This window comes from Haliotis asinina, chromosome 12 (assembly GCF_037392515.1).
Source record: "Haliotis asinina isolate JCU_RB_2024 chromosome 12, JCU_Hal_asi_v2, whole genome shotgun sequence".
NCBI lineage: Eukaryota > Metazoa > Mollusca > Gastropoda > Lepetellida > Haliotidae > Haliotis > Haliotis asinina.
Genome location: NC_090291.1, coordinates 39,140,611 through 39,166,229, shown reverse-complemented (window position 1 = coordinate 39,166,229; position 25,619 = coordinate 39,140,611). Strand labels below are relative to the sequence as shown.

At 40.7% G+C, this 25,619-nt stretch overlaps 1 protein-coding gene across 1 annotated transcript in view; it reads right to left on the bottom strand.

Moving 5' to 3' along the window:
• Window positions 1–25,619, bottom strand: part of LOC137258925 (hydrocephalus-inducing protein homolog) — a 74,574-nt gene that overhangs the window by 1,388 nt on the left and 47,567 nt on the right. The window contains exons 54-84 of the mRNA XM_067796620.1: window positions 25,031–25,130; window positions 24,390–24,641; window positions 23,180–23,347; window positions 21,026–21,115; window positions 19,180–19,318; window positions 18,678–18,848; window positions 18,405–18,512; window positions 18,087–18,239; window positions 17,365–17,592; window positions 16,364–16,460; window positions 14,971–15,237; window positions 14,156–14,430; window positions 13,386–13,459; window positions 12,963–13,178; window positions 12,137–12,403; window positions 11,195–11,419; window positions 10,752–10,890; window positions 10,344–10,509; window positions 9,811–9,958; window positions 8,842–9,049; window positions 8,236–8,457; window positions 6,811–6,980; window positions 6,447–6,645; window positions 5,979–6,248; window positions 5,504–5,673; window positions 4,927–5,062; window positions 4,260–4,559; window positions 3,724–3,887; window positions 2,790–2,940; window positions 2,159–2,389; window positions 1,705–1,929 (exon numbers count right to left, since the gene is read on the bottom strand). Of these exons, the coding sequence (XP_067652721.1) occupies window positions 1,705–1,929; window positions 2,159–2,389; window positions 2,790–2,940; window positions 3,724–3,887; window positions 4,260–4,559; window positions 4,927–5,062; window positions 5,504–5,673; window positions 5,979–6,248; window positions 6,447–6,645; window positions 6,811–6,980; window positions 8,236–8,457; window positions 8,842–9,049; window positions 9,811–9,958; window positions 10,344–10,509; window positions 10,752–10,890; window positions 11,195–11,419; window positions 12,137–12,403; window positions 12,963–13,178; window positions 13,386–13,459; window positions 14,156–14,430; window positions 14,971–15,237; window positions 16,364–16,460; window positions 17,365–17,592; window positions 18,087–18,239; window positions 18,405–18,512; window positions 18,678–18,848; window positions 19,180–19,318; window positions 21,026–21,115; window positions 23,180–23,347; window positions 24,390–24,641; window positions 25,031–25,130 (5,729 nt within the window). The remainder of the gene's footprint in view (window positions 1–1,704; window positions 1,930–2,158; window positions 2,390–2,789; window positions 2,941–3,723; window positions 3,888–4,259; window positions 4,560–4,926; window positions 5,063–5,503; window positions 5,674–5,978; window positions 6,249–6,446; window positions 6,646–6,810; window positions 6,981–8,235; window positions 8,458–8,841; window positions 9,050–9,810; window positions 9,959–10,343; window positions 10,510–10,751; window positions 10,891–11,194; window positions 11,420–12,136; window positions 12,404–12,962; window positions 13,179–13,385; window positions 13,460–14,155; window positions 14,431–14,970; window positions 15,238–16,363; window positions 16,461–17,364; window positions 17,593–18,086; window positions 18,240–18,404; window positions 18,513–18,677; window positions 18,849–19,179; window positions 19,319–21,025; window positions 21,116–23,179; window positions 23,348–24,389; window positions 24,642–25,030; window positions 25,131–25,619) is intronic.

The window sequence follows — 25,619 nt, the reverse complement described above, 5'->3', positions numbered from 1 at the left end:
ATAATGTTGTAAGGCCATTTTGCTCATGCTTCATTTGTTAAAGTTCAGTCATTATTCTGTGTCAAAGCTTTTGAGTCTACTAAACAACTAACCACAACATGACTAATTATCAGCATAACTGGAGACTAATTGATATGGTAGTTACTTGTTAAGATTACTGCACAGAAGAGCATTAAAAACGCTCAGACTTCTGGCTGGTGGCAAAAGTCACCAACAACTTCCTTTGGCACTTGGTTAGTATGTCACAATTAAACAGCAAATGCTAAATTACCAACACCTTCAGCATGTACAGTGTTCCCAGAAATTATTGAGAAAATCTTTGTTTTATTTATAATGATGCTAAGATTGGAAAAAGGGCTTTCACTATGCACTAAGCATACTAAATAAGGGAGACAACTCTCGAAGGCTTAGAAGGCAGCTCATTACGTCAAGAGTTATCTCCCTTGTCTGAGCAGACGGCTTCCTGTGTTGACATGGCAGAATTTACAGCAAGAGAGAAAAGAAAGCTCATTCTAGATGATTTTGAAAGGGGTGAGGCTGATGCTTAAGTGTTAGCTTGTAGACATCGTATTCCCCTGTCTACAGTATACAGAACTTTGAAGAATATTCAAACAGGAACCGGGATAGAGCACAAAGCAGGGGCAGGTCGGCCTAGGAAATTCAGTGTTGTGGATCGCCAAAGACTTGGGCAGATTGTGAGTAGGGGCAAATTGAAAAGTGTTGAGAACATCAGAAATGAAATGATTAGCAGAGGAAGTCCTCAGGTATGCAATGAAACAGTTAGGCAGGAATTACAGAGACTTAATTAGGTGAAAAAACGTGGAATACCCTCGCCGTTGATGAAAGATGCACAAAAGGAAAAACGTTTAAACTGGTGTCAGGCTCATGAAAATCAAGATTGGGATAATGTTTTCTTTTCGGATGAAAGTTCTGTTTGGCTTTTCCCTAATTGTGTGAAAATTTGGACCAAAGATACTGTCAAACCTATCTACCAGCGACCAAAACATAGCCCGAAGTTTCACATGTGGGGTGGCATATCGGCTCGCGCAGTGACGCCATTGTGTGTTTTCACGGGAAACATGACAAAAGAAAGATACGTTGACATTCTAAATGGTCACCTTCTTCCGACAGCACAAACATTGTATGAAGATGATTGGATTTTCCAGCATGATAATGACCCAAAACACACAGCGCGCTACACAAAACAGTGGTTGTCGGGCGAAAATGTTCAAGTTTTAGACTGGCCCAGTTACAGCCCAGACCTAAACCCAATTGAGAATGTGTGGGGAGTCATGAAGGACAGAATAAACCAAAAGGGACTGAGAAATATTGAAGATATGAAGGCAGAGGTGGTCCAATATTGGGATACCCTGTCACACAATTACCTACAAACTTTGATGGGTAGTGTGCCTAGGCGTATTCAGGCATGCATTGCTGAGCGAGGAGGTCTAACAAAGTACTAAAACAAGACTGAGACTGTAAAAGGATGATGTTTTAACATGTTTATGTAAGTAAAACGCCAGAAGTTAATAAACGTAATGAGTTACATGACGCAACATGATTCTCAATAATTTCTGGGAATACTATACTTGTTGCATGGATATGTGTGCTACATAAATATCCTATCCTATCCAATATGCCACACCAGGACTGCACCAAATGATTGTCAGTGCATATCATATTTGTGAGCTGCAGTGTAGTCACCTTGCAGACATAGTCTGTCTTCTGTTTGGCAAAGTTAAGGAATTTGGCCAACTGAATCTGTGTTTGTCCCAGACAAGTGCGGAAGTACAGCGCTTTCTCTGGACCACCAGGTGTAGACTTGAGGTTGAGGTCATACATGTATAGGCCAAGGTCACTGCAGTTGAACTCCAGACGACCTTGAACGTCTCCTGCTTTCAGTGGCTGATACTCGAAGTTGAAGCGGCCCTGGAATATATGTTGACAGTTCAGACACAATCTTTTTATTAATCAGTTGAATTGCCATGACTGACCTAACCCATTTAGTTGCCTGACAAGCATAGACTGTTGAGAGTCTCCTCTAATCCAGAACTACCTCAGGACTATAGAGTATCAGTATGCATTCCTGAATCTCAAGTACTGTGTGAACACATGACTGTCAAGAACCATTGTCATGAGACCACTAATTCACACTCACCTCCGATTGTGCCGGAATCTGCAGTTGTGTAGGCATGAGGACCTCAGGGATGTTGCAGGTGACAGAGAAGGTGACGGGGTAGGTGAGGGGGTTGTCTATCTTGACCGTATGGTGGACACTCTGTCTCACTGGTGTGGACAGGTCAATGGAGGACAGAACGCCTGGTTTGGTGGCACGGAATGTCACCTCGTAATACTGATATTCACTGGTCTGCTCATTCACAAATGTCACCTGGAATATGGACAGTAATGTTTTACAGAATCATAACTGATGTAATTGCATGGGTTATTTACTACCATTTTGGGTATCTATAGTGATAAGACTTTTAAAAGGGGTTATATTTTGTGTGGATAAACTATCTCACTTTTGTTCCAAGTTGAATCAGGGGCCATTATTTCATGTGTTGGAAACAATTCCAGTGCTGTACAATAAATACTGCCAGAATACTTTTGGTAAATAAATTCCAGTTTTATATAATTTCCATGTTTCAGTAAATAAAGTATAAATGCGAATGTCATTTTCCTCTACATTATCTAGAGAGATGACTAAGTTAGTTTAGTTTTAGACCAGTCAGCAACATTCCAGCTATATGATGAGACCAAGAAGTAGGGCATCTATGTAGATGTTGTACCTTGAGTGTGGTGGTTCCCTCCCTGAAGGCGTAGAAGGCAAGTTTGTAGTCTTTCTTGCTGTTGGCTGGGACATCCATGTACTCCATGCCCTTCACAGTGGTGCCTGGGTCCAACCTGTCGGGCTTAATAGCTTCTGTCTTTACTCGGAATCTGCAGAAGATTTGAAACGTAAGTCTGTCTGTAGGTAGCCTTTGTGGTCCAGTTGACCATATTGTGTATTGTGTTTACGGGAGTGTAATGTATGAGTGTGGTTTTCAGCAATATCACAACAGGGGACACCAGAAATGGGCTTCATACATTGTGCTCATGTGTAGAATTGAACCCAGGTCTTCAGCATGACAAGTGAACGACTTGACCTCTAGGCTACCCCACTGCCCTTGGAGTATAATGAGCCATACTGCCTATTCTCAGACACAAGTTGTGGAGAAAATTGTTCTTTTGTATACGGACAAAGGGTGAAAACCTTCGGTCCCTTATTAATACACGCTAATTTGGGCATAAATATCATCTGGTGAAATTGCAAACTCCTGCTAAACATCACCTTTGTAGGAATAAAAGCTGTTGGTAAAGTGGATCTATCCACCTGTTGGCTGTACATTACTTAGGAAAGAGAAAGCAGATATTTCTGCAGGCAAAGTTATGTTGTGAAAATGAGGCCAAATGACATCATCCAGCTCATTCTAAAGGAAACGATCATATATTGAAAAGTTTCCAATTGGACAGTCAAAACATTGACTTGATTCTACAGTAACTGAGCTAAGATAGACTGACATGAAGTAAATAATTAGAACAGCCCAGTAGACAACTTTCTGTCAGATATATTTATCCCCTCTTTACAGTTCTATATGGTTGAACTGGCACCATTAGGTCCATTATGTATTACTTCTGCAAAAGCAAGAGTAGTAGGGTTATAGAGCTGTATATTTTGGTTACCTCTGAGGCCTCTTGAGCCAGTTATGGACAGGCATGATCTCCGTGTAGGACGTCTTACATGGAACATCTCGCTGGATGCGGCCATTGGGTTTAGGAGGCTCTGCTGTTCCGGTCAGATTGTACATCAGTCCAGTCCCGTCTGGTAGTGGGAAGAAGATTGTACCCTGCCAAACACACAACACTCACACTACCTTCCATAATGAAACACTGTTAACTCAAAGTCATTTCTTTGAGGCAAATAACTTTCTGATATCCTCTTTTATTTTAATTATCTTGTCTAAAAAGATGGATCATGTATATTCTATTTTTCTTCAAGACCATGAGCTGAAAAGTGAAATAAATAAGAATTCAAATAACTTCTCCTTTTAACAGCCTAACCTAACTGCAGCTTAATTATAGCTTTAATTTCAGTCAAGAAATTTGTCGTTTCAGTTCAAAGATGGCTATTACTTTAAGGCTTAAGGATAGAAGATGAAATACATTGTCTTCGATATTTTCACAAGAGAGCCATCACAGTTTCACAGTTTGAGACTTACTGTGTGCCTCTTGTTTTCAGTGGTCATGGTCAAGGGTTTGTAGGTCAGCTCATAAGATTTGGTCTGTTGAGGTTCTACAGCTATGGTGACAGGTCCGGTCCAGAACTCTCCATCAATGACTGGCTTGAGTAGCCAGTTTTGATTGGTTCGGTTGGCAATGGCAATGCTACGAGTATCTTTCTGTCTCACATGGGTGGCAAAGTGTTGGATCTCCTTACTTGGACCCACCCCAGTACACATACCAGTCAGAGTCAAGGTCACCGGTTTGTGCGGACCTCCATCCAGGAAACAACATAGTTTCTAGAAAATGAAATGACATATCTAATTGTTTGTAAGCATCTAAGAAAAGATTATGAAACTGAAATTATTGGTGAGGATGCATTCAAATACAACCCTGCACACTTTGTGTTTTGTTGTTTAATGCCACATTTGGCAATATTCCAGCATGAAATGGTGGCCTATAAATACTCAAGGCTGGACCAAACATTCCAGTGATGGATAGTGTGGCAACCATTGATCCAACTTGATTACCCAATCACATTTGCATTCTGAATTCATTGCAAGAAGGAAGATTCCATGAACTTTTGGAACATTCAGTTTTCTATCTTTGTTGATGTCACATAGCATGATTCTGGAGACAATTCCTAAACCAAACTGGTATACTCACGTCATATCTGATGTCCTGATTGACTTCCTGGGGGTGGAAAGTGACATCAAAAGTCACCTCCATGCCTGATGTGATGTAGCCTTCTGCAGGGCTGATGGAGAAGTCAGGCTTGAAACGCTTAGTATCCCATCGGAATCTGTAATCAGGCGAGCTAGATCTAAACATTTATCAATACTTATTGGCCATAATTTATATCTTGGTTGTGTAAACACAAAAAAGAATACAAGAAACAAAACAAACATCGAGGAGCATCTATGCAAAGTGATGAGGACATGAATCTTGTCTTGTATTGGAACATTCCAGCTTTGTTGTGGTAAACACTGGGTCAGACAGATTGGTGGTTGATAGCATGACCAATGGTGGACACAGGTACAGGAACATCACACACAGTAACTGCAAAAACTCATAAGTTGGCTCTATGACAAACATGAGGTCATGGGAAACTTTCCTTCCCAGCAATCTTTATGAGATGCAAACTTATGAAGCTGTATCAATGACATGGTTAGATAGTGATGAACAGTTGTGTTTATGTTTGCTTGTTAATGGATCTGTGGACACTAAAACAATATTTGCTCACTTGGCGTTCATGTCTCCAGTGTTGCTCATGACCAGTTTGCGGGTGCTCTGACTGCGCTGGACCACGGTGCCGAATGGAATACCCTCTGTGTCCAGAGCAATTTCCATGCCCAGACATGACCCCTTGACCACAAACAAGGGTTGGTACAGCCCAGCACACTCCAGCATCACCTACAAGGGAGGACAGAACTGTAACACTGATTATCAGTCTTCATTGTTTTATACACATGATTTATCAACTGAGCATGTCAGTTTGCTGTTGAATAATATTTCAGTCATATCTTAGTGTATCAGTTTGATGCTGAGGGGAAGCAATATATCAAACACCTGAACCATCGGTGATAGGATTCTGGCACACCCAAGGGTTGTAACCCTGTACAATAAATCATTATGTCTTAACAACTCAACTCGTTTTAACCATTTACCAATATGTCCAATAGTGATCAGACATTTTCTATAGTGGGAATAAATCCTACCTCCTCTGTGAACTGTGGTATCCTGGACTTGGGTTTGAAGACAATCTCCACCTTGCAGGTGCCCCCTCGGGGACTGAGTCTGATGGGCTGGGTGGGGGAGATACTGAGGACTTCTGGCTGCTGCAGGGCAGGGGCTGTGGGGGTCAGGGCAAGGTTGAAGGTGATGGCAGCAGGGCTGTTGTTAACAATTGGGATGTACTTCTTCACAACATCACCAACATATTTGGGACCGAGGTTGACTATCTTGTGTTTTGGGTCTGCTACCTCGATCTGTGAATATTTACCAGAAAGGGTATATATTTAACTGTACAAGGTAGCTCTATGTTGTCCTGAAATCTTCTTTCATGTATTTATTCATTAAAATATGCATCTAGGAAATACATTTGGATGAGAAACACTGAATACAAACCTAAATACCCTTTACAAAGTTTTTATTATTCAAGACACACTTTGAAGACATCAACTTGCCTTCATTTCTGTTCCCTGTCCAACAAATTCCACACTTTGCTTGGAGAGACCATTGATTTCAAATGTGACCACCTCATGGTATCTCATTGCCTCCCTTGGGTAGAAGGTGAAGGTCACATCTACTGACTGTCCTGGAGCAATGACTCCAGCCTCAAAGTTGTGATGCAGATGATTGGTTGGTTCATACAGACAGTCAATGCTGGAAGGAAAGGATGACACGATTCTAGAAGACCATTTATAACATCATTCATCACTCCTAAGGTCATCACTGGTCTTTGCATAAAGGTGCAACAATTTGATGGCTGCCACAGAATCTATGTTACATATATTACACAGGTTCATTGTCAGAGAGATTGTTCTTTACCTGATCTCCTTGTTGTCCTTGTTGGTCAGCTTGAGTGTGGTTGTGTGGTCGGGCATGCCGGCACGGTGGATGAAGCAGTTGCCAAAGTTGAAGGAGTGGAAGGAGAAGTGCAGGCCGGGGGTGACACCCAGACCGAGAATACTCATGTGATAGGTAGGGCCATGAGAGATCTGGAATAAGTGTACAAGGTGAGCGAGCTTGAATTTGATAAAATTTTAACTGTTCACTACAAGGAGTGAGTGAATGTGTAAGTTTAGTTTGACACCACTTTTAGCAATATTCCAGCAATATCATGGCAGGGAACAATAGAACTGGGCTTCACATATTGTACCTGTGTGGAGAGTCAAACCTATGGGTTCAGTGTGCTGAGCAGATGCTTTAACCATTAGGCTACGCCACTGCCCCTCAATATACGGGACATCAGTCACTTCAAAAACTTAGACCAATGTAGACTGCTACTGTGACAATAATCAATTTATGTGTATGGACTGAATGAATATAAAGTCCATTAATGTAAACTGAATGTTGTTTTATGCCAGTCAGACACATATCAGTTACATCATTGCTGCCTGCAAATGGCCTGCTTTGGGTCAGGCAAACCAAATGTTGATAAGAAAAAATTCACATTAAAGTCATATTCCTTTCCTTATTACTAATAACAGCACAGTAAAATGCTGTAATGGGCATTCAAACTTGGCATCACATGCAGCAAAATCATATCCTGATCATATGTTATTTTCAATCCGCTTTATACAACAATGATGGTTGGCCTGAAAGTACTTCAAGATGTAGACAGGAAATTTGATCAATGGAGGAAACATTATGCTAACTGTTCATTAGATCTATATACATAGGTAGGCTTTTAACAGAAACAGAGTATATCTACTTGCTTGTGAGCTAATAAAGGACTAATGACTGTGCTTCTATCAGGATAAAATGGAACAGTTGTGAATATAGAACTGCTATATTCTGTAGAACGTAGTTTCTTATTCAGGCAATGTTGTCTACAAGCACTGAGAGATGTTTCTTGTTGCCTCATTGCCTGGGTACTTGGGCAGTTAAATGGAGCACAGTGGTGTAGTGGTTAGCATGATGGCCTCTCAAGACAAAGGCCTGGGTTTGACTCCCGGTGGAGACACCAAAATTTTGTGACCTGGTCCCATACTGTGTTGTGTCCCTGGGACACTTTGTCGACATTGCACCTATGGTAGTCCACCCAACTGTATAAAATGGGCACCTGAGAGGCAGATGTACGGTTCTATATGGTCACACAAAGGGCTTAGTAGTGGCTTTGAAAACACAATTCCATCATGGTAATAATGTTACGACCAGAGAACAGCCTTTTCTTGGATCCTAGGTGCAAAAATTAGCATTAGCATTAATGAGAACTGTCTTTAGATCCCTATATATATCAGGACATCTTACCTTGAGAGCCAATTCACAGCCTCGTAATGACATTCGGCTGGGGGGACAGAAGCTGAGCATACACTTCTGTTTCTCTCCATGCAGAACACCCCCACTGAGTGGTGTGATCATAACTACATCCTTCTTGGTGGATCTCTCATTCAGCTCCCACTTGTAGTCGAAGTTAAACTTGCCTGAGTTGAGGATGAACAAGTTTCTGATGGCTTGTTCGTTGATCTCAATCTGGTGATAATGAGATGAGAGTGAAGAGGGTTGTTCTAAAACTTGTTCATTTCAACTCATGCATTTCTTTCATGTTAGTTTCGTTATTTAGTCATTGGCAAAAACATCAGGGGTTCAGTGGTTACTATTAAATCTTGCTACCATGGGAAGCGCAAGATTCAAGCCAAAAGAAGTAAAGTGTAAGCATCATCCACATTCACCACAATCACATCAATCAACAGTTACTGTCATGAGATGCGTTAAATACTTTATTAAATGAAATACAAATAAAAATGTATTTAAAAGTTGAATGAAATAGGCTTCCTGTTAGCTTGACCCATTAACTCAGATGCAAGAATTACTTAAATGAGTGTTAAATAACATTTCATCTGCATTGCTTCTCACCTCCCCAAAGTTAATCTCATTGAGCCCCTTCTCTGACAGTTCAATCCTGTTTCCAGCGGAGTCTTCACACAGCAAGGTGCAGCTCATGGAATAGCCCTCCGCCTTCACATTGAGGGTGACGGGCTGCACCTTCTTCCTAATGTTACACACCAGGTTGAAGTTGACCTCCTTGTCCGAGTTGGGGGAGAAGAACAGACTGACCGGCACCCTGCAGGACGAAATCTCATTGTTGAAAGAGAGGAGGATGTGGTACAGCACCATAGCTACACATTTCCATCAGAAGCTGCATCAGGTATTCATGATCTACAGCAAAAACCTGTTAACTCCATAGATCATCGGGAATACATTGAATCATTTGTAGTCTGAGTTAGACTACAGTGTAACCATCGGTACCAACACTATCTGCATTAAAGTGTTCAAAATATAAAAGCTAAAAGACTGCTACTATACTATAAGGTTTTATGATGATCAGACGCTATCAGTGTGAAAAGATGCCAACATTTGTCATTTGAGTGAGTGAATGAGTTTATTTTATGTCACAATCAGCAACTTTCCAGCTATATGGCAGTGGGGTGGTGGTGGGGTAGCCTAGTGGTTAAAGCATTCGCTCGTCACGCTGAAGATCCGGGTTTGATTCCCCACATGGGTACAATGTGTGAGGCCCATTTTCTGGTGTCCACCGCAGTGATATCACTGGAATATTGCTAAAAGCGGCGTAAAACCAAACTCACTCACTTACTATATGGTAGTGGTCTGTAAGTAATCAAGTCTGGATCAGACAATTCAGTGATCAACAGCATGAACATCGATCTGTGAAACTGGGATATGATGACATGTGTCAGCCAAGTCAGTGAGTCTGACCTCCCTATCCTGTTTTGTCACCTGACATGTACTGAGTCAGACAGGATCTTCTAACAAGCATGTCATTAATACTTTACACATGTTATATCATGTGGACGAATATCTTACTTTGACTTGGCTGGAATGACACCACTCATTGGCTGAACCCGGATGTGGGCGGAGTATCCCTCTGAGTGACATGAGTCTTCCACAAATGAGAAGCTGAAGGGTGTGTCCTCACCATTGATGAGGAACACCTGCTCCTCTGCTTCCCGACCTGAGACAAAGATGACAGCTTCATCAGAATATACATCTACATAATATCAAAAAGATTGTCCACTGCATTTCCGGTGTCCACCTCCATAATATTGTTCAAAAATTGCCAAAAGCTGTGTAAAACTACACCAATTTGATTATCCAGACTATCATGAGTACATTCTAATATTACATATCCCTGAAGTAATGGCAAGGCAGAACTCTCTCATTTCAATGATGAATAGAATCATGGTATTTGATTAGGAGTAAAACTTTTTTGTATTATGTCATCTGACTCAGGAATGTTAAACAGGTCCAAGGTTTTCATCATAACAGAAAGGACATTCATTACACTAGTAAGTCCAGCTTGACCCAATGGTCTAAGTATGATTAGTGGATCAACTGACCAATCAACAGTGACTTGAAGCTCAGATGGGATCTGTCCATAGCAATGTCCGGCTCCTGTGTGTTGCCCACGAGGAGGAAGGGTACCGAGATGTTCTGATCAGGAATCACAAACCTCCAGAATGACTCTACAATGTCTGTCTGACTAGACACAAACTCAAACCCAGCCTGCAACACAGAACACATTCAACTAAATTTTACAAAACTTTAATCCATTACATGTAATTTTTATGATACAATTGTATATTTTCTCCATGAGCTTAATGGCATATACACACATCAACATGAGTTTGTAAAGCAAGTACTGGAATATTTATTTTGTGCTACCTGACTTAACTGACATACATATCATCAGTTCTAATCTCACTGAAGTAGCCTTGAAGTTGTGGAACATCAGCCCCAAAACATACCTTGAACTTGCGACCACTCCTAATGGCTCCTTTCTGGGCCAAACATCGGAAACATGATGGCGTCTTGGGGTCTTGCTCATCCTCACACACCCACTCAAAGTGATATGTGTGGCTTGTTGGGTTGACAATCCCAAACTCTCTGTAACAGTCAATATCCCAGCTTTATAAGGCAGCATTCTGTATGTAATCGAGTCAGGACCAGACAATCCAGTGAGCATTATGTCTTCGTAATTGGAATATGGCAACGTGCGGCCACCAAGTCATAAGCCTGATCACTTGATCCTGTTAGTTACCTCTTACGACAAACATGAGTTGCTGGACATCACTTCTTTGCACAGGTCTTAGATGAGAAGGAAAAAAGGGGATCTTATACACAGGTAGGAACAATATAGACATACTGCTTAACACTAACCCTCTGGCTTAACTGTCACCTGCCCACCTACCTCACACTCCTGACTCCGATCCCCACACAGCTAAACTCCATGACCCTGGTGTTGGGGTCCAGGGTAGATCCTGGAGGTGCTCCTCCTGGTCCTCGCAACTCAGGGTTCCTCTTGGCCCCTGTGATGTAGTCGGAGTCGGCCAGCTCGAAGTGACAGTAGGGCATGATGCTTCGGCCCTTGATGCCAACCACTGGCCCCTGCTCTGACTTCTCCAAGTTCGGGATGCTGCAGAGATTGTATGATGGTTCATCAACCATACACAGAGAGTAGTTTTTGTTATTTAAAATTACAATTCTGTAGTTACACTCATGTCTATATGTAGCTCCAACACTTCTAACATAAGTGAGGTGATGTAGCAAATGTGCTGACAGAAATATTCCACATATGCCCATAATAACATGGCGTGAGAGCCTTGTAGATGACAGATCATGCATTATTTAGGTTGATGTTTAAAGCCACACTCAGCAATAATCCAGATCTATGAATGCTTTCTGTAACGTATCTTGTCTGAAATTTATGTGGTTGAGATTGTCGGCAACAATCAACACCATCAGGGTATATACAATGGACCAAATCACCGAGTCTGACCACGTGATACACTTAGCAGGCATTGGGAAAAGAAGGGGTCATGGGCCAAGTTGCATGTTAGAATATAATATGGCCTATTAAAATTTTGAAGTTTACTATTGATACAAGGGAAGTGACCCATTCTACATTCAGAAAAATGTCTAATGATCCTGAAAATTACCCACTGTCAAAGTTCTTTATCCAAATCCCTATTTGAGTCACCTCCAATACAGGTTGCTGGGAGCAATTCTAAACCCAAAGGTACACATCACAACCACCTTACTGCCATTAGTTTGTGTAAGACAAGCATGGAATGCTTTGAATCTCTACCAATCTGAAAACAGTTACAGCAGACTGATGTAACAAGGATATTACCTGCAAACCAATCTGCCCTCGTAGTCGCTGACATCCAGGGGAGAGAACTTGATGGTGCATATTGCCTTCTTCCCCGGCTGGACTGTTCCAAACTGGGGCTCAATGGAGAAAGGAACATACGATGTGTCGATGACATCCACTCTGGATTCTGGTCTTTCTCCCTCGGACATGAAGGTGACTGCTCGCTGTAGAGATGGCGTGAAGCTGTCCATGACAACTTGCCAGTTGTAGTCCATCTGAACTTGACCCTTGTTGCTCAGTGTGATGCTGGTGGACATAGAAAGACATGACAATCACAGTTTGTTAACTTGTTTGTTGTGTGGCAGTGTTGTTTAAGTCAGTCATATTCCAGTCATCAAGTCTGGATCAAATCATAAACTAGTGACTGATATCATGACCAACAATCAACCTCGCTGTTGGAGTAAAATGTGAAACAGCCAACTGTGTTATGAGTTTAACCACCCAGTCAATGAGTCACTGACAACACAGGTTGTAGGAACTTAACCAGAATTCCCATTGAGAACAAATGCAAGATCTAATCCTGTAGTTGGCAAGAATGAGTTGTTGAAGACCAATGAATTACTCATGAAGGCATGACACAGACACAGACAGAGCCTAGAACCGATATGATCTGAGCAATCTCTTATGACATGTATGGGTAGCTGAGGACTAACTCTAACCCAGATATTTAGTTGGAGCTAAGACTAGAGACAATCTGGAAGGACTCATTGTGTCTCAAAATCTACTTCAGTTTCACTTCTCTAGTCCTTGTTGACATACTGGAAAACTAAGTGATCATGGTGTCCAAATAAATGTAAGTACTCACTCATACACTCTTGTCTGGAACATCAGCGTGTCCTTGAAGTGAACAGACTCGGCCTTGCACTTGTACTTGCAGTGGTCAGACACACCGGACACAAGCAGCTCCACTGACCGTGCAGTATCTGCCACCTCGGTGTAGGCGGGTTCTGGCTCCGTCTCCACAATCTTCTTCTTGGCAGGGCGGGGCTGGTGGGGTGTCGGGGGCTGGGACTTTGCAGTGCTGTATTGGAATCAGATATCAGAGGTAGAGGTAGCCAAAGATACACAAATTTCGAAAATATTAAATCTCATAAGTCAGTATTTATATTTACGTCGAGATGTTATTGGTGAAGAAGGACGGGCTGTCAGATATGACCAGACAAGCAGATGATTCCAGGAAGTAAGTGAGAGAATTATGTTCCAATTGTGTTGCCATATGTTCACTCACCTGTCAGCAGGGGTTGGGGTAGTGGGGTTCTCCACCCACTTCACGGTGCGGATCCTGTCATCCCAGTCAGGAACCTGCAATATACATTTACACACAGATAGAAAATGGTCTATATAATCTGGTACAAGCAGCAATGTTAATTACAAATCCTTGGGCACTGAATGTTCTGATTATAATACACCTCAAGCTGAAATATGTGTCCCATGAAGAAGGTTGCTCTTATTACAATCCTGGTGTCTGTGAACACTGTACAGATGACGTTCACCACTGCTAAACAACTACATGTGTGTGTTGCTTTTTATCACTACAGACAATCCAGTAGTTGATATCATGAGCAACAGCCCAAGCCAACAGGGTATGTTCTCACACCCAAGCCAACAGGATATGTACTCACAATATCAACAACTCAATGACCTGGCAGATAGAATAACCTTCTATGGCCAAGTTATCTAGCTAAAGGACAGTTCTAATCTGGAATCCCGAGAGGACCATAGACAATGATGACTAACCTGTCTCACAGTCCCTGAACCATATCATTTTCCCTACAGCCTAGCTCTTCCTTCAATTCTAAAGCCAAGAATGAAGAAATTTTAGATTTCTCCAGGCATCACATTAGCCTCTCACCCACATTCAGCTTAACTGCTGTGATTCAACTGTAATGCTGTCATACCCCACACTCACTCTAATGTCATTTATGGTGATATCTGACAAACATTTCCTATCAGCTCAACAAGAAAAATATGCTATAGTATTTGAGTAAACCTTCTTACCTGCTCTATAGGTTTGTCGAAGGTGATCTTGGAGACTTTACACATCACCTGCTGCTCAGTGAGTGTTTTGGGAGTCTCTGCCTTGAACGTGACAGCAATATCCTTGGAGCAGCCAGCATGAATGTGGCCTGTCTTGGGGGAGAATGTGAGGGGGACTTGATCCGGCCACTGGAAGCGAACACATTCTGTCTTGGAGTGGTTTGTCATCGAGAACGTCAAAGTTCGTGGTTCATTGATGAAGCATTCACCAAACTTAATTAGGTTTGGCTTGGCAGCTGAAAACAAAAGATCACAAATAATAAAGGTAATAATTTCTGTTAAATTATCTCAGGTACAGCAGAAGATAGGATTTTTGTTTCGACAACATTCCTCATCCTTACACTGGTTTTGATTATATGAGTATATTCTATTCCTCCTTTTCCCCGAAAATATGGCCATTATCCTAGTGAGTGAGTATGGTTTTACTCCGCTTTTAGCAACAGTCCATCTATATCATGCTTGGAGACACACGAATGGAAGTTATGTGGTGAAGGAATATAGTGGTTTCTCTTTTCTCATGAAATGAGCTCTACTACTAATACTACTAATAATATCAATAATTTACTTCGATCGTCATGCATGCTTCTTGAGATAATTGGCTTGCTATTCTAGCTTGTGAGTGGGCTATCATTTGGGCTATCGATACGGGAAAAAGGGTGATCTATACAATTACTAACATAACAGTCTCTAAGGGAGGATCATGAAACACATTCAAGACCTAGAAAAGAACACACCGCAACAGTCTACTTCATTCAACTTAGTGTGTATCATCGTACCTGCAACATCATCTTCGGCCATGTTGCCCTCTTCATGCTCTGGGTCAATAGCAGCGTTGACACTGTGTATATTGTCCAAAGTGATGTCATCCTCGTAACCCTCCCCGACCAGCAGAATGACAGAGTCTTCATACTGGTTGTCTATCACAGACAGTCGGATCTGAGCCTGGGACCGATATGCTGCCTTGGGTTTGAAGATGGCCATGAATGTTGCCTCCTCTCCTATACCTACCACAACAGAGGCAGTGTGTGGCCGCTTCTTGGCATCTGCAACATGGGAACAACATGTGTCATGTCATACCAAAAAGCTTCCTAACTCTAGTACAGGCAGCACCTCTTTACCCCTTACTTGCCGGAACTCAAAGGACATTTAGTACCAGACAGTAAATCAGACTTGGGCTGTAGTCATGCTTTTCAGGTACCGTCATATCTGCATAAAGTTGTCACTCTTTTTTATCTCAATCAAAATACCCCTACCGCACATCCTTGACAGTCAAATGCTGAAAATAACACAATAGATTATTGCAAGCAGTTAGTCTGTTTCACAGTCTCTGTACCATACATATATTTTCAGAGACTAAGCATTAATGTAAAAACATCATCAGAAAGGATGATTCGCAGTTTTAGTTGTCTTAACTGTTCACTTGGCATTGTTCTATGTGCAGAGATTAAGACAACCATATACAACAATAATTTATTATGCACACTTCTATACACACAATGCATGCTCAAAGCACCCAAACAACCTGATTATTATGCCAACTAACCCAAGCTTCCTGTGAGGCGCTAGAAGGTTTGTGGTTACATCACTTATTCCACCAGGTACCCATTTTCTGCTGGGTGAACAGAGGCAATTTTTTAACAAATTCATATATTTAGGCTACCTTATGAACCTACCAGCAAAAACCTCTCATGGCGGTATTTTGATTTCAATAACAAATATGTTAAAATATGTCAAATATGTCAAATAATTTCTTTATCATTTAGCAATACACAGAAGTCTAAATGAAAGTGATCAGAGAGATAGTAGTAAAACTATCAACGATTAACCTGGAGGTGTCAGGCAGAAAACCAAATGTGACAAAATGCACACAGACCCCCACCACATATAATGGCCTGTTAAAACAACCAGATACCACAATCTGGAAGTATTACAGACCATTTCATGAACCCAAGACATCATACTAACTGAAAACAGTGTCAAACAAAATCAGTACTGGGAGGCTACAATTTCAACTTTTTCAGCTGCCTCCTCCTGAACTATATATGCAACCAACAATTTGAACCTGTATCTCTGGATCTGCAGGAATATATTATTTGACGGCACCGAATGAGAGCAAGCTGAACAACAAATGAAGATAGATCTGCTAATACATGACCAGGTAGCTCTTACCTTCATCTCCACTGCTAAAATCTCCCATTAAAGCCCGAGTTGCACCAGTAGGTTTGAGGGTGAACAGTTCCTCCGGGTCAGTGAGATCAATGTCAACCTGAAGAGTAAGACTGGTATGTTGAAGCTAGGAGTGACGGAGAGAGTCAAGATGTACAGTCACAATAGCAACATATCAGCCATATTGGGACTGAATGAGTTTTATATTGATGATGAATGGAATTGAATTACAACCAACCTGTCATCGAAGGCCAGTAAAATAACTAGATTATCACAGAAACATAAAACCATTAATCAGATCTGAAACATTTTAACTTGAGAGGACAACAATATACTAATGGCTATAAAACTGAAGATAGATCACCATACTTAATTAAGGGACCATGGGGACTTATAGAACATTTGCTTCCAGAATGGACCCTAGCTGGATTTACACCATCCCTTCAGCTGTTAACAATTGAGAAAAATCTAGCCATACATTAAAAGCGCACACATTCTGCAATTAAAAACAGTGGATAGATTAAATTGACATGAATGTCTTGGGACTTACTTGAAGCTAGGAAATACTTACATGCTTAATTGTAAGTTATAAATCCCTGTCTACTAACTTTCTGAACTCTATGTTTCTAAATTCTACATCAGTTTGAATATTCATAATAACAATATACTTCTCCTCACAAAACATGTTGCAGTTTCCTTCTACACTTCACACCCACACATAGAACTCAAATTGAACTCCTCCTCCAGGGGCACCCCAGTGCCTTGAATCCCAACAAGAGTTATCTGTCCCTAATTCCCTCAACTTCAATTGTATATTATCAAAAATAATACAGCATCTTTTCTTTATTTCAGGCTTCAGTTTTTCCTGTTGATACCAAGTATCTATTTTGACAGACTTTTAACTGGAAAATATTGTAAAAGAGAGTGCATAACAGATCTTATACTATCATTCCAAAGAAATCCTGACGTCACGAATTTACAAGAAACCAACAGATAAAACTGACCTTGCTGGGTAGAGTGCCATCATTACGCAGTATGAATGGAAGGGCTTCTGTTCTCCCTAGCAGTATCCTCTTAAACAACAACAAGGGCTGGCCTCTCTTGTTCCTGATGGAGGGTTTAGAAATGCTGATTCTTGGAAGGTTGCCCTCACCCGACACCTCGAACACCAGTGATCTACCTTTGTTCTGGTTTGAGCCTTCAATGGAGGCTTCAAATATGGCACTATAGGACTGAAACAACACAGATTGATCACATGAACAGCTGGACATAAGTGACTCTATTTAATGTTGATTTGAACATCATTTGAGTTACATTGTATCATGTCCAAGTTCATGTTGGTCTCAGATATTTTACTCTTTGACAAACTGTATGACTGCCTCTGTTCTCCCAGCAGAAAATGGGTACCAGGTGGGATAAATCATGTGACTATAAACAGGCAGCTCGGGTTATCCTGGGTAATAATGTGTGATGCGTATTGAGCATACCTTCATGGCATGGAGAGTGCACAATATAAATGTGATTATTATTATTATTACCAAAAGCAAACCTGAACTAAGTTCAAACTTCGAGTCACATGGTACTACGCCAATAACATCTGTCTTTTATATGTACATTCTTTGTTATTATTGAGTCTTCTAAGAGGATGAGTCAAAATTCAAAATGTATAGCTAGTTCAATAGTAGATTGTAAACAACCAAACCAATCATCCTATTATACTACACACCTGCATGGATGGTGGCGTGAATGTGATTGTGATGTAAGAGTGACTGTGATTGGCTATCTGTGTCCGGCTTGGCTCCACCTCAAAGATGTCTTGGACTTTAGGAGCGCCTTTGGTGAGTATCGGCTTGAGCGTGAACACGACATCACAGGGAACCTACAACATCAAGACATTATCTCTGATATAAAATATACATTCTCAAAAGGGTTTTCCCTTGCCAACACTAAATGGTGTTAAGTGTGATAATTGTAGAGGCACTGTCATATTTCAAACACATACTGGTCATTAACTGTCAACAATGAAGATATATATGGTGACTACCTTGTTGGTGTTTGAGATCTTGAACCTGGCTTTAGCACGGCGGCCAACAATGACATTGTTGAAGACAAACTTCTTCTCTTCTTCTCCATAGACCCCACCACTCTCCACCTGAAAGTCAGTGTGAAAGTTGACAGAATTTTCCATCATCAACAATGCTATTCTCAAAGAAATGAATGTGAAAAAAATGTAGCTCAGTCAATACACTCAAACCGAGTGAGTGAATGCTGAAGGATTCATTTCCATCATGTCACATGATAGTGCTGTCCAACTTACCTGGTTCAAATGTTGCCACACACTGAGGTTCCTGCAGATGCGGTGCTCCTCAAAGATGGAGCCAACATCATCAACATTGATGGCTGGAATACATGCCTCTGCCAACAGTTTGTACGGGATTCCACCCTGGTGGTCATTTGGGTCACGCTCAGTGATGTCAATACTGATGTCCTGAGAACAAACATTAGATGCTAAGTGAGTGAAAGCATATATACAGATATGACATATTGGGCAATACACCAGTGTTATTACAGTACACAGTGAACTTTACTGAGGGACACTTTCCTACCAGTCAGATCATGATAGAACTGATTGTATGTCAGTGCTGATAAGACTTTGGTAGAGCCCAAGAGTGTGTCTAATATGCTGACATGCAAGAAATATAATGTGAGATTCAAACTTATCATTGTACATTTCAGGCATCACTAAGGGGCATAACTCTGGTTAACTAAACCACACTGTGTAAATGGAGGATGTGTGCCTCTTAGTAGCAGTAACTGACCTCATCTGATCGGCCCTGGTTCTCAGCCACACAGTCCACCGTGACACTCTGATGACCATTAGGAAGAATGATACCAAACGCAGGGAAGATGGTGAACATGCCAAGCTGTAGACGGGACTGTCCAGTGCCAGCGTCTTGCCTAGTAACACATAGACACAAATACTCAACATAGGTACTGTACATAGGTACAAACTTAACATAGGTACATACTAGACCTAGGTACAAACTGGACATGGGTACATACAGGATATGGATACAATACACAGTCAGTACCTGTAATGAAGCTTATGACATTGATCCATGTAAAACTCATAAATACATGTCTGCCAATAAAAGAACAGTTCTCTAAAAAACATTTTTAAATGAGAATGGTGAAAATCTATTTTTTCAGTTTTACATATTGTATTTCCTCCTTCTGAGAATGATGAATATTTTAGTCTCATGGCAACATGAGAAACCAATGCATGGACTTAAGATATCTGGAAATATATAAAATTCTCAAAATGTCAAAACACTGTCAATCAACTCAGGTAGGAAAGAGGCAATATTTCAACAACAACGAATCTATTTACGATTGGTGCTTATAACTTGAATAATGACATAGCTGAAGAAACAGTTTACAGGTTAAGAAATATAAAAGGTATTCAAAGCAACCTGAAACTGTAAAATTAATCACGCACAACACAAAACATTTTAAAGAATTTCAGAGTCACCACAAACAATATGGCTTTGACCAACCAACACACAACACAATGACACACTTAGGTCCAAGTGACAAGAACAAAGCTTGAACACTTTTCTCGAAGAATGAAAGAACCTGAAGTTGAGCAATCTGCGGTTGCCAGCTTGAGACGGGTATGGCCCATATCTCTGTGTGGGCGAGCCATGAAGCTGAGCCGTGCTATTATGATCACTGCAGTCACATGAGAGAGGGGTGACACAGGGGAGAGACAGAGGAGAGATTGTGTAAGATGTGATGGTTAGGGTAAAGTGCAGGGTAACAGCAAACATACTTTTTGTCAGAGATTTTACAAATAACAGTCATGCATTTACTGTATAGCAGTCATAAACAATACTTAAATACTCATAGCTATATAATAGAAGGTTAACAACACATTAGGTTAAATACCTAGATGATATAATATCACTTCCCATAAAGCACAATTTGACTTAAAACCACTGAGAGAGACATTTTTGCTAACAAGTTATGAAACATTTAAATGAAAATAAAATGACCTTCAATGGAATACATCTACAAAATGAAAAAAATCAAATTCAGATGGATGCTAATTTGGAAATATGCTTTCTGACAAAATACATATTTAGCACAAAGATTCAGGTTGAGACCAGAGCCACGCTTATCTTTAGGACTTTCCTTGAACTCTGGCCCAGCCACCCTCTATACTTCCAAAATTGTTTTAAACTGGAGTTGAATTCACTTTTTAATTTCTTCTTTGATGACTGATTACAGGTTATAGGGCATCCCAGCAAGGTGAAGAGAGTTATGTGTACAAAGTATGCACCATGCAATATCAGAGCTCCCAAACAATCCATATCATTGTTGATTTTGAATTTCATAATTAAGAATTTCAAGAATAATTAAAACTTCACACAAAGATTTTGTAATGCATCAATAGATTGAATTCAAAAGGGTCATCTGTCAAAAATATTTAAAATTAAAATGAAAGCTATCTGTTCTGGCTAGACTTTCAAAAAGGTAAACATTTTGATCAAAGATGTTTCAAATATAAGTCTCCATCATCTCTCCTGGCTAGATTAAGATGTTATGTCACCACCACTACACATCCACACAGGGTATAGCTGCCATCTTGTCAGCCCCAGTTACCTGATCGACTCAGCTCTCCGCGGTTTGGCCACGGAGCGTCCCGAGCTGGACCCATCTCGAGACTTGGTTCGCTTATCTCCCTTTACTGGCCTGAAGTATAGAAAGTGTACATGCTGGCAAACCTAGTGAACATTCCATCACAGGCAACAGTGACAGAAGCTTGTGCAGGTTAGTTGTTGTGCAGAGTATAACACAAGCTTGAGCATATCAGGATAAATACTTACATGAACCTTATATTCAGAATAGTCCTCAAACATGTCCTTTGTTTCTGATACACATTACAACTCTTGAAATTGATAATTGTGAGTGGATGCTTATCATATCCCTTGTATTTTAATTATGATCAATGTTATTCCTTCCGTTGATTCCATTACTCATGTTACTTCATGGATTTGTTTACACTACATTCCTCCATCACATGTGGGCACTTACAACCTCTCTGCATTGTAATTGTGATGCTTGTCAACATTTATCAGACAAAGACACTGAGGCAATGAATAACTCATACATGTCAAATGAGCCCTATTCTCCAAGTACAGACTTTGTGTGAACCATACTATTCTCAGATATTAAAGTGATCTGTTGAGTAGACAGCACAAGACTCTGGCACAAGTTTCATGAGAAAAATTGCCTGATGAATGATGACATTTGACCACATGCTGCTTTCCTTCCCAAACATTTTGGTTGGTTTGTTGTTAAACTCCACACTCAGCAATATTCCAGCTATATGATGGCAGTCTGTAAATACTCAAGTCTGGACGACAATCCAGTGATAAACACTATGAACATCAATCTATGTTATTGGAATACGATGACACACCTAGTCAGCGAGTCTGACCACCCTGTCCCATTAGTCGCCTCTTACAACAAACCTGGGTTGTTGAAGATCAATTCTAACCTGGATCTGCATGGGCATCAGTTCACAGGGAAGAACAGGTGATTCGATTCATTGGTTAAAAATACTGATTACACTGCAAACTGCTTGTATGCTTTTAGGAGTGATGGAGAAACGTGGTGAAAACAAACCTGCATCTAAATGATGCAGACAGCGTTCTGATACGAATGAATATAAAAGTGTACAATGTTTATGACAAAGCAGGATAAGCTGTGGGGATATTTTTATAGACGAGGAGGCTGAATAGGTCACAGTGGATGTGATGAACATTAATATCAGTACCAGGATGTAAGTAGTGAAACACACAACTGTTACAAGAAATGATTAGGTGCACATAAACGTGTGTGATTTAGACTAAAAACAACAAGCAAACTGCATCTGTTTGACAAATTTGAGGATGTGATGACCAAGCTACACTAACAGCGATACTGGACTTGTGGCTTCACAGTGACGTCATAATAGCAGCACTGCCTACACCATGCCCAGCATCTCACCTAGACAGACGGAGACACAGTCTCACTTTCCTAACAGGCTCAACCCAGCTGCTGTCATTGAATAAACATACCACTGGTTATACACCTAAACATATCCACTGCCTGTTAATAGGGTAGAAGTATGCTTACTTCACAGGGATCTTTGCTGTGTTGTACTTTCGGCACACCAGGAACCATTCATTGTGGGTTCCAAACCAGGTTATGACAATAAGTTCCTTGATGTATAGCCCCATATGTGTAGTGATGGTTTTTGATCAAAGTAGTAAATGCTTGAGACCTGCACCACTTCTGGTTTTCCTAAGACAAGCTGACATGCCAAATTACATACTGTCCAAAGTGATGTTAACTCACTCATTATGTTCGAAAAGTGTTGCAAAGCATAACTGATATTACTCTCACATTTTAATTTCCTTTACACTTGGCCAAACAATTTGTGCCCGAATGAATATCTTTACTGTTCTTTTGAAAAACGCTTTGCTCACAATTCACTTGAGACTATATTTTTCATTTTGATTGGTGTCCAAAATAAATTCAGTTTTCCATCAGAGATTACCTGAATTACTCACAAGACACAAAGTTTGTTTCCTGCACTGGATAATATAGACTGTGTAGAACATGACACATATTGGACTCCAATCTAAACATAGTTCCCAGTTCAAGACACTTTATAAAACACAAAAATAAACTCACTCATTGGATGTTGGACTTTGAGATGGACTGTAAGATCAATTGTAGACTCTTGTCATACTCCACAAGAATACTCACGGTCTGTTCTTGGCATTTCCGGCCTGGTGTGGAGCTTCCTTCACCATCCTGGTGATAGTGTACTTGAAGTCAAACTCCCCCTTGTTCTCGATGGTGAACTGACGAGTCTTCTTGCTCTGAACCAGCAGGGAGCCAAAGTTTATGTCATTCATTGGCAGGATGTTGTACCTGAGAAGGGAAGCAAGTGGTATGTTTAGTTGGCATATCCACGCTTCAAATAATTATTTCTTTTCAGATTACACTTACACATTTTTCTGTTAGATTGGTTGTGGGAAATAAAACTGTTAAGTTTCAGTTGTAGTTCAATAAAGTTGGAGCAGTGGGGTAGACTCAAAGCATCTGCTTGTCACACTGAACACCAGAGTTCAATTCTCCACATGGGTACAACGTACGAAGTCCATTTCTGGTGTTCCCCACCGTAATATTACTAAAAGTGGTGATAACTATTGTCACTAACTGTAGTTAAGTTTCTAATGGGAAACAACTCCCTTCCCAGATAGAGAGTTGTCTATCAATGGGAGATAACTCCAGCAGGAATTGGCATATTACACAACTTTAGTTGCAGTTAAGTGCATTATGGTAGACAACTCCCTTTCCCAGGAGAGGATTTGTCTGTCAATGGAAGATAACTCCAGCAGGAATGAACAATTTATGTTCTAAGGGCTGGCTGACCTTCACACATATGGTGCCATCAGAGCAAATGTTTGTTTTATGACATCTATCACTGTAAGGGGAATGCGATGTGTGAAATGCTACAAAATCCTTGTAGTCATACAAGAAGTTCCACATGAAGGGTCACATCTCATGCCTTTCATTACACAGACCAAATATTACACAAGTGCCTTACACAGGCTCATAAAGGTTTCAGAAACGTAGAACCAGTGTGAAGATCAGGGCTGGGACCAATCCTCCAAAACCTTTTCCACAAACAATACTTGTAAGGGCAAAATGATAACTGTATGCCAGTTCTTTAGACCAATGGTCAATCACTGGATGTTCTGGTTCTGATTTGACTATCTGAGTATTATTTGTCACAAAAAGATGGAAGATGAGCAGTGATGAAAACCGCAACAATAAAACATAAAAACAGAAAGTATCTATGACCATTAACACCGCTGGTTTCCTTCATACATCAGTTGGAACTGGCTTGATACAACTAAATCATTTGTGACAACAAACCTATTCTACCTTTGCTAGTTTTGATACTCACTTGCTGAAGACAGATTTGACAGAGACTTTGACGGGGATGCTGGCAATGATCTCTCCTCCCTCCCCCAGAGACGGCTCAATGACCTGACACTTAAGTATTGGCTGGTCTTTGACCGTCACCTCCTTGGAGGACTTGAAGATCACCTGAACCTGGGTGGGGCGGTCAAGTGAATTGAGAGTGCCTTTCTGGGGTATCACTGAGAACAGTCTGGTCACATCTGGGTTCGACTTGTCCACATTCTCAAACACGAAGCTGAAAACATATTGTGTAAGAATTTACCTAATAACCATACATTATAGAAAACATACCTTGTACATACTACAGAGTTTAACCTAAAGGCATGAGTGAGTTTAGGTTTTACTCAGCAATATTCCAGCTATATGGCAGCTATCTGTAAATAATCAGTCAATCCAGTGCTAATCCACATGAGCATCGATCTGTGCAATTGGGATATGATGACACGTGTAAACCATGTTAACTGCTTCTTACGACAAGCATGGGTTTCTGAAGATCGATTTTATCCCACATCTTTAAATCATCTAAAGTATATACCAATTTCAAATCAATATTTACACTTTTGATGATATGAATATTGATTAAAATGATACCAGGAAGTATCTTCACAACTAAAACCTACTCACTTGAAAGCTATCTCATATTTGCCCTTGTTCTTCAGGTTGCAAGTCTGTTTGGTTTCTTCAGACACTCGGATTGTGCCAAAGTCCAAACCTCCATCTGTCCCTGAAATATTGGAGAACAGCAAAAGTGTTAAATATTTGTTACTTTTAATTTCCTTCTATTCACAAGACAATACAATACAATCTTAGTGCTCTCTCCCGTTATCTGTGTGTCATGCAACTTTTAGCAGTATTCCAGCCATCTAGGATGGACATCTACAGTGACGAGTGAGTGAGTGACTTTAGTTTTACACCACTTTTAGCAATATTCCAGCAATATAACGTTGAGGACACCAGAAATAGCCTTTACATTTAGTACCCATGTGGGGAATTGAACCTGGGTCTTCGTTGTGAAGAGCAAATGCCTCAACCACTAGGCTATCCCATCGCGCCCTATGGTGATGAAGGTCTGAGACATTTACCACCTTGTTGGAACGGATGTGAATGGTGCTGACAAACCTCAAAATGAAACAGGCAGTTTGAACCCACAATCATGCATTCATAGGTTCCAACTCTGGGATGCAAATCTGCACAGCTAATTGAAGCCCCTTAC